At 41.7% G+C, this 14,853-nt stretch overlaps 1 protein-coding gene across 1 annotated transcript in view; it reads right to left on the minus strand.

Annotated features, from left to right (window-relative positions):
- FOXN2 (forkhead box N2) overlaps positions 1 to 14,641 on the minus strand; it is a 67,821-nt gene extending 53,180 nt beyond the window's left edge. Inside the window, exon 1 of the mRNA XM_065401996.1 lies at positions 14,105 to 14,641. Within this exon, the coding sequence (XP_065258068.1) occupies positions 14,105 to 14,641 (537 nt within the window). The remainder of the gene's footprint in view (positions 1 to 14,104) is intronic.
- Between the last annotated feature and the right edge of the window lie 212 nt (positions 14,642 to 14,853).

Genomic DNA, 14,853 nt, shown 5'->3' on the forward strand with positions numbered 1-14,853 from the left:
TGCGAAGGTTGTGGATTTCTTGAGACATCTAGATAGACTTATGTGTCGTGCTGGGGAGGAGCCAGTGGTCATGGTACATATAGGTACCAATGACATAGGGGGGGATAGGAAACAGGGCCTGGAGGCCAAGTTTAGGCTGCTAGGTAAGAGATTGAAGACCAGGACCTCCATGGTAGCATTCTCTGAAATGCTTCCAGTTCCATGCACAGGACCAGTTAGACAGGCAGAACTGCAGGGTCTCAATGCGTGGATGAGACAATGGTGTAGGGAGGAGGGGCTTAGATTTATTAGGAACTGGGGAAACTTTTGGGAAAAGGGGAGCCTATACAGGAAGGATGGGCTCCACCTAAACCAAAATGGAATTTTTAGCTGGCACCTAAAAATTAAAAAGGTTGTAGAGCAGTTCTTAAACTAAGGGCTGGGGGAAAGCCGACAGGTGCAGAGGAGCACGTGGTTCGGACAGAGCCATCCCTTAGGGGAGGATCTACTAAATGAGATTGTCTATATCCTAGGAAGGAGGAGAGTCTGGAAGATGATAAAATACAGGGAGGATCTGATGAGAAACAGTCAAATGAAAAAAAGTCTTATTCAATTACAATTCAATGTAGTGGCAGACAGATAAAAAGTGACAAGTTTTGAAAGTGCTTCCATACCAATGCTAGAAGTCTAAATAATAAGATGGGTGAACTAGTGTGCCTCATATTAAATGAGGATATTGATATAACAAGCATCACAGAAACTTGGTGAATGAGGATAATCAATGGGACACAGTAATATCAGGGTACAAAATATATTGGAAGGTCAGAACAGGTCATGCTGGTGGGGGAGTGGCACTATATGTGAAAGAAAGCATAGAATCAAATGAAGTAAAAATCTTAAAATGAACCGAACTGAACCGAATCTCTGTGGATAGTAATTCCATGCTCTAATAATAATATAGCAGTAGGGACAGATAACCGACCACCTGACCAGGATGGTGATAGTGACTGTGAAATGCTCAGGTGTCATTAGAGGATGTTTTGGAACAAATTGATGAACTAAACAGTAATAGTCACCAGGACCATATGGTATTCACCCAAGTGTTCTGAAGGAACTGAAATGTGAAATTGCAGGACTACTAACTGTAGTCTGCAACCTATCATTTAAATCAGCTTCTGTACCAAATGACTTGGAGGATAGTTAATGTGACCCCAATTTTTAAAAAGGGCTCAAGAGGTGATCCTGGCAATTACAGGCCGGTAAGCCTGACTTCAGTACCGGGCAAATTGGTTGAAACTATAGTAAAGAATAAAATTGTCAGACGCATAGATGAACATAATTTGTTGGGGAATAGTCAACATGGTTTTTGTAAAGGGAAATCATGCCTCACCAATCTACTAGAATTCTTTGAGCATGTGGACAAGGGGGAATCCAGTGGATATAGTGTGTTTAGATTTTCAGAAAGCTTTCGACAAGGTCCCTCACCAAAGGCTAATAAGTAAAGTAAGCAGTCATGGGATAAGAGGGAAGGTTGTCTCATGGATTGGTAACTGGTTAAAAGAGGAAACAACATGTAGGAATAAATGGTCAGTTTTCAGAATGGAGAGAGGTAAATAGTGGTGTCCCCCAGGGGTCTGTACTGGGCCCAGTCCTATTCAACATATTCATAAATGATCTGGAAAAAGAAGTAAACAGTCAGGTGGCAAAATTTGCAGATGATACAAAACTATTCAAGATAGTTAAGTCCAAAGCAGACTGCAAAGAGCTACAAAAGGATCTCACAAAATTGGGTGACTGGGCAACAAAATGGCAGATGAAATTCAGTGTTGATAAATGCAAAGTAATGCACACTGGAAAACATAATCCCAACTATACGTATAAAATGATGGGGTATAAATTAGCTGTTAGCACTCAAGAAAGAGATCTTGGATGTTTTCAGAGAACTATCCACAATGACTCAACTCAATGTGCAGCGGCAATCAAAAAGGTGAACAGAATGTTGGGAATCATTATGAAAGGGATAGCTAATAAGACAGAAAATATCATATTGCCGCTATATAAATCCATGTCCACATCTTGAATACTGCATGTAGATATGGGCACCCCATCTCAAAAAAGATATATTGGAATTGGAAAAGGTTCAGAAAAGGGCAACAAAAATTATTAGGGGTATGGAGCATCTGCCATATGAGGAGAGATTAATAAGACTGGGACTTTTCAGTTTGGAAAAAAGACGACAAAGGGGGGATATGATAGAGGTCTATAAAATCATGACTAATGTGGAGAAAGTAAATAAGGAAGTGTTATTTACTCCTTATCATAACACAAGAACTAAGCGTCACCAAATGAAATGAATAGGCAGCAGGTTTAAAAGAAACAAAAGGAAATATTTTTTCACCCAACGCACAGTCAACCTGTGGAACTCCTTGCCAGAGGATGTTGTGAAGGCCAAGACTATAACAGGGTTAAAAAAAAAACTAGATAAATTCATGGAGGATATTAGCTGGCTATTAGCCAGGATGGGCAGGGATGGTATCCCTAGCCTCTGTTTGCCAGAAGCTGGGAATGGGCGACGGGGGATGGATCACCTGATGATTACCTGTTCTGTTCATTCCCTCTGGGGTACCTGGCATTGGCCACTGTTGGAAGACAGGATACTGGGCTAGATGGACCTTTGGTCTGACCCAGTGTGGCCGTTCTTATGTGCCCTGCAGTACCACATCCCAGAATCTTACCTCCGCTGGCATACTAAACCTAGTGAGATCAGCTAGTGGTGATCACTAGTGAAAGGGTGTATATGGCCTTCCAAATGTATGTTGTTTCCTACAACAAAGATGGTAATATAACTTCCAAAATATAACATTGGCAGAAACGGTGCTGGAGCATGCTAGTGAATAGCTTTAGAGCAGCATTGAAGACAGATTACAATACACTGGTCAACCACAAAAAAACAAGGAGTTGTGGTCAAACACCTAATGAATACCGGACCATAGAAACTGAATGAAAAATGGAAAAGAAAACAAAAGCATGCCAGCTCAGTAATTATTCAGACAAACCAAGTCTGCATTCACTGCAGAAACCAAAGCAGGGGTAAAGAGTATGCAATTAAAAAAAAAAACAGTACGCAGAATATGGAATTACGTGATGAACTCAAAGGCTCTTAGCTTTTATTGGAATATGGAATGTAAGAACATTATACAAAGCTGGAGCACTTATGGTAACGAGTTGAAAAGATAGGAGTGGGAAATCATCAGTGATTGCAAAATGAGATGGAAAGGCAAAGGAGAATTCTACCATGATTAACACAGGATATTGACTTCAGGAAAAGAAGATGGTAGACATAGGATGGAATTGCATTGTGCTAAAGCCAAAGAAAGCCAGGATCTTATGGCATTTAACCTGCAAATTCTCCATATGCTGAAGGCAATATTCAGAATCAAATCCAGTGCAGTCATAATAGTACAAGTATATGCACTGACCTCAGCAGCGCGCAAGAAAGAAACTAACTAATTTTACAGCTACAGAAAACAATACAACAGGTTTCAAAACAAAACGTGTTGTTGGTTATGGGAGATTTTAATGAGAAAGTAGAATCAAATTGGAATTTCTGAATGATAGGCAAATTTTGACTTGGTCAAGAAAATGAAAGTGGAGAAAGGCAGAAATTTAGTAGCCAAAGTAACAACCTGGTGATGATAAACACACTTTTTCAACAAGAAAGCTGCAGAGAAAGTGGACTTGGATATCACCTGATGGGCAAACAAAGAACATGATAGATTTTGTACATGTGAATAGCAGATGGAAATCGAGTGTGTTGTATAGATCATTTGCCGCTATTATCAGATCAGATCATATGTTGTTGGCATCAATGTGGTTGAGGCTGAGAGCAACTGAAAAAGTGCTAAGAACTAAGATCTATGGTGTGGACAAACTGAAAGAGCCAGATATGAGGGAAAAAATACAAAGCAGCCATGCGGAAAATGAACCTTGAAGAGACGTGGAATAGGGTAAAAGAGAGCAGTTCAACAAGTGTTGGGCTATAAGGCCTAAATGATTAAAACTAGGTGTATAATGGATGGAGTTGAGTTGCAGTGGAGTGACAAGCATAAGAAGCTGAAGGAAAATAAAAAGGAAGACCCAAGTCTAAAAGCTGAATGCAATAGGTTGACCAGAGAGATAAAACAGAAAGCTGAGAGAGAAATTACTAGATAATTGAACAATGCTAAGAAGCAGAAGAATATGTAAAGAGAAACATGACACTGCGGTCGTATTGCAAGATAAGAGAACTGAGTGGGACACAAGTGGAAGATGTCAGCAGTGAAAGATAAGCGGGGCAAAAAATTGAGGATGAACAAGAACAGAATAAATGATGCAAAGAATACTTTGAAGAGCTGTGCAACGTGCATAAAACTGTAGATGAAACTGTCCTGGAAAAGTTTCCCACTATAAATGAGGGAGAGCAGATACTGGAATTCTTAGTAGTAGTAGTAAAGATCTCAACAGGTAGTTTGAAAAAGGAAAAGGTGCCGGGAAGTGACAACATAATGCAGAGCTGTTGCAAGCAGGTGAGGAATACACGATAAGGGGGATGCACAAGCTATTCAACAAGATTTACAAGCAAGCACAAGTGCCAAACATGGGGAAAATGATAATAGTATCGATCTATAAAAAAGGTGATAATGAGCGAGTCCAAGAACTAGTAAGGAATCAACTTATTGAGAGTTCCAGGAAAAGCATTCACCAAGACACTGCAGAGGAGAATAAGGGTATGTCTACACTGCAATATAAGCCCAGGGTTAATGGGACTGTAGTCAGCTCACCCATGTTAAGGAAATACGGGCTTGAGCAGCTACATTGTATTTTAACTCAAGGTTAAGAATTTTCTGACCCATGCTTGAACGTAGGGCTCTGGTATCCACACTGCAGTGCTCAGACCTGAGTCAAAGTAACCATATCCGTTTCCCTAGTGCCACTCCCCAAAATGTGGTCACTCTAGCACTAGGACTGTGGTGCACTGTGGGAAAACTTTACTGCCCGCCCTGCACATTACCAAGAAGCAGATCACTTTGCAAAGGACTTGATCGTTTCTCTCTCCATTGCAAACCCAAGAGGATCTCTGATTGTGTGCTTGCAGATTGGTGATCAGAACAGAATGGGTTAATGTTGACCTGAAGTGCTGCCATTTGCAAAGGGGGTGTGGCTTCCATTTCCAATAGTGTGGACTGCAGATTGTTGGGATAGAGAGGACGAAGGAAGTTGTCTCATGGAATTGCGGGATACTTCCAGATGACTCCCAAGATCTGACTCAAGCAGGGCTGTGTCTACACTGCAAAGCAACATGGCTTGGACTCTCCAGCCCTGCAGGGTCCTGGGAACCTGGGTCTGAGCCCTGGTTAGCACAATTGCAGTGTAGATGCAAGGGAGGTTAGCCTTGAGCCTGGACTCAAGCATGGGCTTACATTGCAGTGTAGAGATACTCTAAGAGGTATTTGTATGCCACGCTTGCAGAGGAACAGGCTGTATTTAGACCAAGGTAAAGACAGATATCACAGTAGTACACCGAACACAACTAAACATATTATAGATGCCAGAGTTGCTGTAAAAAGGCTTTTGATGCCATAACCCTTTTCTCCACATGCTAAGTCTTGAGAAAGTAGGACATCCTTGAGAAAATGATCAAGCTGATAAAAAATATCTAGAGAAAGTCAATGAGTGTGATGAAAGTTAAGCTAATGGAATGGTTCAAGTTGACCACAGGAGTGAGACAATGATGAACACTATCACCAGATTTGTTCAACATGGTACTGCAAGCAGCAATGGCTGTAGCACTGAGAGATGAAATAAGGAGTCACGGTATGTGGAAGGTCAATCTTAGATTTGCAGATGATATAGAACTGATAGCACTGACCAAGTAGTAGGTACAGAGAATAACTGACAAAGTAGACTGGGTTAGCAGAAAATCTGGACTGAAGATCAACAGAGAAGACAAAAACTATGGCAACTGGAAGACAAGAGTAAGAGGTAAAAATCAAAGTCAGAGACAAAGAACTAGAACAAATGGGAAAAATTGTGTGCCTTAGAGGACTAGTATCAAAGAATCAGAATTGTGACGAGGATATTAAAAGAAGAATCAGACTAACTGTTCCTGCATTCAGAAAATTCAGTAAGATCTGTAAGACTAAAGACATTTTGATAAAGACGAAGATAAGTGTCTATGAGACAACTGTCATGCTGATACTGCCATATGGGTCAGAACGTTGAAATATGAGGTAAGCTGATGAATGTAAGCTGATGAATTTCACAAATGATCTAGCTGAGGAGAATACTGTAAGTTTCAAGACAGCACAAAATAAAAAACAAAGTGATAAGGAAATGGATAGGGCAAGAAATAATGCTGTTACAGAAGATTCAAGAAAGATTACTGAGATGGTTTGGACACGTGTCAGGAACGGTCCTGGAAAGGATACCATGGCATGGCAATACATACCAAAGTACAAGGAACTAGAAATAGAGGAAGAGCGAGGATGCACTGGATAGAAATGGTGAAGAATGACACAGAAAAAGGTTTAAAGATGAATGAAGCCGTGAAGCTGGTACAAGACAGAAAGTGGTGGGAGGACTTAATTTAGCCCCATCAACTTTGCTGAGCTGATGGACAGAAATCAAAGAAGAAAGAAGAAGAGCCCAGAATCCCAAGTACCTTACTATTTTGTCAGTCACCTCTAGTTCCATTTGTAATATGTCAACATTTAGTTAGCATGACCTGTAGGCCTTCATCTTAGATCCCCTGACGAGAGATTAGACACAAGCTTCCCCTTCCATGTTGATTGCTCTGATTAAAATTGACATGTACATGTTTAAAATATAACAGGACGATAATCTTAAACGTATGTTCTTAATGCTTCCAATGACTAGCCTAAGAAGCAAACAGTAGATTGACTTGATTATTTTTTCTTCTTTTGAAATGCATGACATCCTTCTCTGCCACAACCGGCTGGCTCCCCAAGCAATCTCCCTTCATATGCCATTTGGTGACATCACATCACTACTGAATTATGGGAGCCTGGAGGCTGTGTGTGCATGTAGGTATATAACATTCAGCTAGGTACAGTCTACAGTAGTAAATACAAACACTTGTGTACAGTTTGACACTAACCTGACTCCATACATACAGTCCAAGTCTAAGCTCTCTCGTAGCACTTAGTGGTGATTGTAATATCACAGCACAGCATGGTAGGAATGAATCAATGAATTTTTTAATTCTGTCTTTTAAATGCAAATTTGGTGCTTGTGAAAGTGAAGGCCTACTTTAATTAAAGTCAGGCATAGTGGGAGCAGATGATGTTCTAGCTTCTTCATGCAATACAGCTCCTTCAACATACTTCAGTACTTGTCTGAAGCATCACTACTTATTCAAATACAGGTCTGTTCCAAGCAGAGATTGTCAATCATGCCAGATAGTTTGTCACAAAGTGGATTTCAACATTGTGAATTCTGTGACAAACTACTGTTGTCTAGTACAGCGGTTCTCAAACTTTGGGTTGGGACCCCAAAGTGGGTTGGGACCCCGTTTTAATGGGGTCGCCAGGACTGGCTTAGACTTGCTGGGGCCCAGGGCCAAAGCCAAAGCACGAGCCCCAACCGCCCAAGGCCGAAGCTGAAGCCTGAGGGCTTCAGCCCTGGGCAGCAGAGCTCAGATTACAGGTCCCCTGCCTGAGGCAGAAGCTCTTGGGCTTCGGCTTTGGCCCCCCCACCCAGGGCGGTGTGCTCAGGCTTTGGCTTTGGCCCCCCCAACCTGGGACAGCGGGGCTCAGGCGGGCTCAGGCTTCGGTCTCCCCTCCTGGGGTCATGTAGTAATTGTTGTTGTCAGAAGGGGGTCGGGGTGCAATGAAGTTTGAGAACCCCGGGTCTAGTAAATAGAGGATAATTCTCTAGTCAAGAGCTGGCTCTCTGTGGAACAAAATCACTGGTCACATGGCTCAGGACAGACATTTTTCTGAATAATGCCTACTCTCCTACTGCCTTTCTTCAAAAAATAAAGAAAAGTGGACCCTTACTGACTGTACTGTGCATTAGATTACACTGGTCTACAATTTTTGAGAAGTCGTCTGCTTCAGAGATAAAATGTGCTATTTATTATATATTTTGATGTGCTGAATTAAAATATGACAATTAAAACAACTGATTTGCTACTGTTTCTAAGATATTTAAGTTTTTACATTTTATGTCTATGTATATTGTGTAGACAGTAGAGTTTTAATCATAAATTGTAAACCTAGGTCTTTTCATGTGTTTATGGTTGCTTTACATGATAATATTTCACCTGTCCTGTTTATGTAACACTTTAAAAATCAGCAAAAGGGTTATATAAATAAAATTTATTATGAAACAAAAGGCAAAAAACTATTATGTACATAGTTTAGTCCTATTCAGTGTCTACTCGGCGCTTCTTGGCTTGTCTCTTGTATTCATTAAATGGAGCATCTCTTGTCACTGTCCAGCAATAGTCTGCAAGCATTGATGGGCTCCATTTGCCCTGATAGTGTTTCTCCATTGTTGCAATGTCCTGGTGAAATCGCTTGCCGTGCTCGTCGCTCACTGCTCCGCAGTTCAGTGGAAAAAAATCTAGATGAGAGTGCAAAAAATGTATCTTTAGTGACATGTTGCAACCAAGGCTTTTGTATGCCTTGAGGAGGTTTTCCACCAACAACCTGTAGTTGTCTGCCTTGTTGTTTCCGAGAAAATTTATTGCCACTAACTGGAAGGCTTTCCATGCCGTCTTTTCCTTGCCACGCAGTGCATGGTCAAATGCATCATCTCGAAGAAGTTCACGAATCTGAGGACCAACAAAGACACCTTCCTTTATCTTAGCTTCACTTAACCTTGGAAATTTTCCACGGAGGTACTTGAAAGCTGCTTGTGTTTTGTCAATGGCCTTGACAAAGTTCTTCATCAGACCCAGCTTGATGTGTACGGGTGGTAACAAAATCTTCCGTGATTCAACAAGTGGTGGATGCTGAACACTTTTCCTCCCAGGCTCCAATGACTGTCGGAGTGGCCAATCTTTCTTGATGTAGTGGGAATCTCTTGCACGACTATCCCATTTGCAGAGAAAACAGCAGTACTTTGTGTATCCAGTCTGCAGACCAAGCAAGAGAGCAACAACCTTCAAATCGCCACAAAGCTGCCACTGATGTTGGTCATAGTTTATGCACATCAAAAGTTGTTTCATCTTGTCATAGGTTTCCTTCATATGGACTGCATGACCAACTGGAATTGATGGCAAAACATTGCCATTATGCAGTAAAACAGCTTTAAGACTCGTCTTCGATGAATCAATGAACAGTCTCTACTCATCTGGATCGTGAACGATGTTGAGGGCTGCCATCACACCATCGATGTTGTTGCAGACTACAAGATCACCTTCCATGAAGAAGAATGGGACAAGATCCTTTTGACGGTCACGGAACATGGAAACCCTAACATCACCTGCCAGGAGATTCCACTGCTGTAGTCTGGAGCCTAACAGCTCTGCCTTACTCTTGGGTAGTTCCAAATCCCTGACAAGGTCATTCAGTTCACCTTGTGTTATGAGGTGTGGTTCAGAGGAGGAGGATGGGAGAAAATGTGGGTCCTGTGACATTGATGGTTCAGGACCAGAAGTTTCATCCTCTTCCTCTTCCTCACTTGACTCAAGTGAGAATGATTCTGGTGCATCAGGAACCGGCAGTCCTTCTCCGTGGGGTACTGGGCGTATAGCTGATGGAATGTTTGGATAATGCACAGTCCACTTTTTCTTCTTTGACACACCTTTCCCAACTGGAGGCACCATGCAGAAGTAACAATTGCTGGTATGATCTATTGGCTCTCTCCAAATCATTGGCACTGCAGAAGGCATAGATTTCCTTTTCCTGTTCAACCACTGGCGAAGATTTGTTGCACAAGTGTTGCAGCATATGTGTGGGGCCCACCTCTTGTCCTGATCTCCAATTTTGCAGCCAAAATAAAGGTGATAGGCTTTCTTAACCATAGTGGTTATACTGCGCTTTTGTGATGCAAAAGTCACTTCACCACAAACATAGCAGAAGTTATCTGCACTGTTCACACAAGTACAAGGCATCTCTGCTCACTTTGGCTAAACAGAAATGTGTCCCTTTGCAAAATCAAACACTGACAAATAAGAGAGCACGACACTGTATGATTTCTAGAGCTGATATAGGGCAATTTGTTCAGCAGAGTGATGTAAGCTTCGTTATGATTGCATCATCCATGACTTCTAGGAATAACATGATGCAATTCATATCATGTATGACGCAATACCAGCTTCAGATTGCATCATTCATTGTTTTGCCTAAAAAGCAAGTACTGTCCAAACCCAGTCATAGATTTATTCATAGATCCAGTCAAAGATGTATTTTAGTCATTTCTGGTTTAAACTGAGATCCCTTCCCTTTATAACTCACTTATCCTCCGCCATTCCCAAGTCAAGGGTCGTATATACTGACCCAATAGCATATCTTGAAAACTAGAGCCAATCAACAATTTTAAGCATCATTTTCGTTCTCAGTGACCCAGAATTAGTAAAGTTTGACTACATTTATTTCAGAAGCATTTTGGCTGTAGAGCAGTGTTATTTGACACTATTCCTAGTGTAAATGGCAATTATGTTTCGATTTGCCTTCTATAGAGAAAATGTGTTCATTTAGGGATTTTTAATTTTTTTATTAAAATGACAGCATCTTCAATTATGGGGGGGAGGGTTTCTATTAGTATTAACAGTAAGAAAATATTGAATCTTTACTAATTTTCACTTTGTGATTTAAGACTTCACTGAAACTGAGTGCAGGGGATCCGAGTGCCTATACTTCTTTTTCAAGAGGAGATAAAGCACTATTCCTAAAGCAACCTGAAATATTTCTTAAGTGTTCCACTTGAACAAGGAGAGAATGATGCAGATATTGAAATAAATGAAACTTATGAGAAATAAAAGCATAGAACAAAGAACACAGCAAACTAACTTGAGCAAAAGACGTTTTATCTGAAAATGAATGTTAGTAAATCATATAATTAAATACAAAGAAAGCTATGTTAAAGGAGTGCTAAAGGAGTTGGCAGATGAGACTGCAGAGCCATTAGCCATTATTTTTGAAAACTCATGGCGATCGGGGGAGGTACCGGATGACTGGAAAAAGGCTAATGTAGTGCCCATCTTTTAAAAAGGGAAGGAGGAGGATCCGGGGAACTACAGGCCAGTCAGGCTCACCTCAGTCCCTGGAAAAATCATGGAGCAGGTCCTCAAGGAATCAATTATGAAACACTTAGAGGAGAGGAAAGTGATCAGGAACAGTCAGCATGGATTCACCAAGGGGAAGTCGTGCCTGACTAACCTCATTGCATTCTATGATGAGATAACCGGCTCTGTGGATGAGGGGAAAGCAGTGGATGTGTTATTCCTTGACTTTAGCAAAGCCTTTGATACGGTCTCCCACAGTATTCTTGCCGCCAAGTTAAAGAAGTATGGGCTGGACGAATGGACTGTAAGGTGGATAGAAAGCTGGCTAGATCGTCGGGCTCAACGGGTAGTGATCAACGGCTCCATGTCTAGTTGGCAGCCGGTTTCAAGCGGAGTGCCCCAAGGGTCGGTCCTGGGGCCGGTTTTGTTTAATATCTTTATTAATGATCTGGAGGATGGTGTGGACTGCACTCTCAGCAAGTTTGCAGATGACACTAAACTGGGAGGCGTGGTAGATACACTAGAGGGTAGGGATCGGATACAGAGGGACCTAGACAAATTAGAGGATTGGGCCAAAAAAAACCTGATGAGGTTCAACAAGGACAAGTGCAGAGTCCTGCACTTAGGACGGAAGAATCCCATGCACTGTTACAGACTAGGGACCGAATGGCTAGGTAGCAGTTCTGCAGAAAAGGACCTAGGGGTCACAGTGGACGAGAAGCTGGATATGAGTCAACAGTGTGCTCTTGTTGCCAAGAAGGCTAACGGCATTTTGGGCTGTATAAGTAGGGGCATTGCCAGCAGATCGAGGAACGTGATCGTTCCCCTTTATTCGACATTGGTGAGGCCTCATCTGGAGTACTGTGTCCAGTTCTGGGCCCCACACTACAAGAAGGATGTGGAAAAATTGGAAAGAGTCCAGCGGAGGGCAACAAAAATGATTAGGGGTCTGGAGCACATGACTTATGAGGAGAGGCTGAGGGAACTGGGATTGTTTAGTCTCCAGAAGAGAAAAATGAGGGGGGATTTGATAGCTGCTTTCAACTACCTGAGGGGGGTTCCAAAGAGGATGGTGCTCGGCTGTTCTCAGTGGTGGCAGATGACAGAACAAGGAGCAATGGTGTCAAGTTGCAGTGGGGGAGGTCTAGGTTGGATATTAGGAAACACTATTTCACTAGGAGGGTGGTGAAGCACTGGAATGCGTTACCTAGGGAGGTGGTGGAGTCTCCTTCCTTGGAGGTTTTTAAAGCCCGGCTTGACAAAGCCCTGGCTGGGATGATTTAGTTGGGAATTGGTCCTGCTTTGAGCAGGGGGTTGGACTAGATGACCTCCTGAGGTCCCTTCCAACCCTGATATTCTATTATTCTATGATTCTATGATAAGGTTGCAAAGTCAAGCACTGACAAACTAAGAAATGCCAGAATTAAGATTGACTAGGCAACCTTAATTTAGCTCCCTTTTTTTCCCCACAGGACCCCTGACTCCAGAAATTCCATCATGTGAAGCCATACTAACCACCTAGTTTATCAATAGGGTTCAGATATTTAGGTCCACAGCACAGACCTCTACCGCTTGAACTAAAGGAGTAGAATGGGAGCAATAGACAAGGATGTCAAGTATCAGAGAGGTAGCCATGTTAGTCTGGATCTGTAAAAAGCGACAAAGAGTCCTGTGGCACCTTATAGACTAACAGAAGTATTGGAGCATAAGCTTTCGTGGATGAATACCCACTTCGTCAGATGCATGCAAGGATGTAATACACACATTACCTTGAGGTTCACAGCTATTTGCTAGATAGCAGAAGAATGTTGAGAATAAGAAATCCTAGGTTCTATTTCCAGGTTCTGGAGGACATGCAGTCTAGTAGTCACAGACTCTTGTGTCTTGTCCCATTCTGTTCCTGTAGGCTTTGCTCCTAAACCCTTGGCTCTTGTGCCTGCTAACTTGTCACTGTTATTCCTCCTGCCGGGTTCTGTCCTCTTTTCCCAGCCTGCCTCTGGTTCCTCTCTCTGCTCCTCACCCCTATATATCAGATAGGCTGCTTCTTCAGTTTCCTCCACGCTGTTGGAATGTCAGCAGGAAGAGCATGGAGAAGATAAAAGAACCAATATTCCTGCTCTCAGTACTGGTGCCTGTTACCACAGTAGTCCCTCGTTCCTGGGAGCATCAATTGCAGGAAACTCCTGCCTAGCTCCTAGGATGGACCATGCTCACTATAAACAGAATCTTTACAGATTTTAGCTGTCATACTTTAATAATCCCCAACTAAGCACGTGCAAACAAGTGATTTTTCTTTTTCAGGGGCTTATAACTCAGCTATGTCTGGGTGGATTTTCACAAAGACAGCAAAACACATTGCTCCAGCACCAAGGGAGCCCCCTTGCCAGTTTAAAGATTCCAAAGCCTGGAAGCATGACAATTTCAAGAATTTTTTGACATAGGCAAAGCACTTTTTTTCCCCAAACCTAGTTTTCAGAAACAACTGAGCTATTTTTGTTGAAATTTAAAAACAAACAAACAAACACCCTGAGCCTGAAATTTCAGCCCAAACTTGTAAGGCAAAGTTATAGGCAACTGAACACAGGGCCTTCTAAGGAAAGTGCTAGGCAACTTTAACTACAGCTGTCACTGCCAGCTCTGCTTATGACATTGCTAAATAAAAATACTGTATGAAATAAAATACATGCACCTTATCACAAGTGGCATTTCCAAGTTGCATTTGGAGTTGCCAAAAAAAATGCTATAAATGTAAAATATTATTTCAATATACCAGTATATCTAATATTAGTACGATACACCCCCCAAAAAATTCCTTAAAAACAAACAAAACAGCCTTTTTCATTTCCCCATACACTTTATATTTGTTAAAAACATTTTTTCCATACATCTCACCTTGCCATGGCTTCTCTCCACCTTTCGGAAACATTTATTCAAGGAAAGATTGTGTCGAACAGAGTTCTTCCACCCTGTTGGTGCTGTGGCAAAGTATGGGAAGCGTTCCAGAATCCAGCTGTAGATTTCTTTGACTGGCAAACTTTTATTAGGAGACTGTTCAATAGCCATGTAAATGAGAAGGCTAAAGGAATAAGGAGGTTTGGAAGTGGCTGATTTTTTTTCCAGATTCTGGTAGCAGGATGGTGAGAAAGATGGCACGTTATCACCCTCAATGTCATATATAGGACTAACAATTGGAAGACCCTCACTTCCAAGACTGAAGTATGTTAGAAGATTAGTACTTTCATGAAGCCAGTTCAAATTTGTGAGCTCATCATCTGCTGATTCGCTGTCCACTAACGTGGCCTTCGGCCTAGCAGCATCAACTGCTTCAGGCAAGCTTCCCATTCTGTAAATCTGTCTTAATCCTGCAGCCTTTTCTGCTCCAGGTGCTTCAGCTTTCTTATCTGGAGTCATTCCAGTTACTGGACCCATTTAATTTTACTTGTCTATAACAAAGAAAACAATTATAAATCAATGTAAGTCTTAAAAATCTTATCCAACTGCAGCCACTAAGCCAACAAAATCAAAGGAAATTCAGTATTGTATCTCCTCTATCCTGCTCAGTCACTATAATTAAGGCTACATTTTAGTCATGGGTATTTTTGGTAAAAATCATGGACAGATCACAGGCAATAAACAAAAAT

Source organism: Emys orbicularis, chromosome 3, assembly GCF_028017835.1.
Source record: "Emys orbicularis isolate rEmyOrb1 chromosome 3, rEmyOrb1.hap1, whole genome shotgun sequence".
NCBI lineage: Eukaryota > Metazoa > Chordata > Testudines > Emydidae > Emys > Emys orbicularis.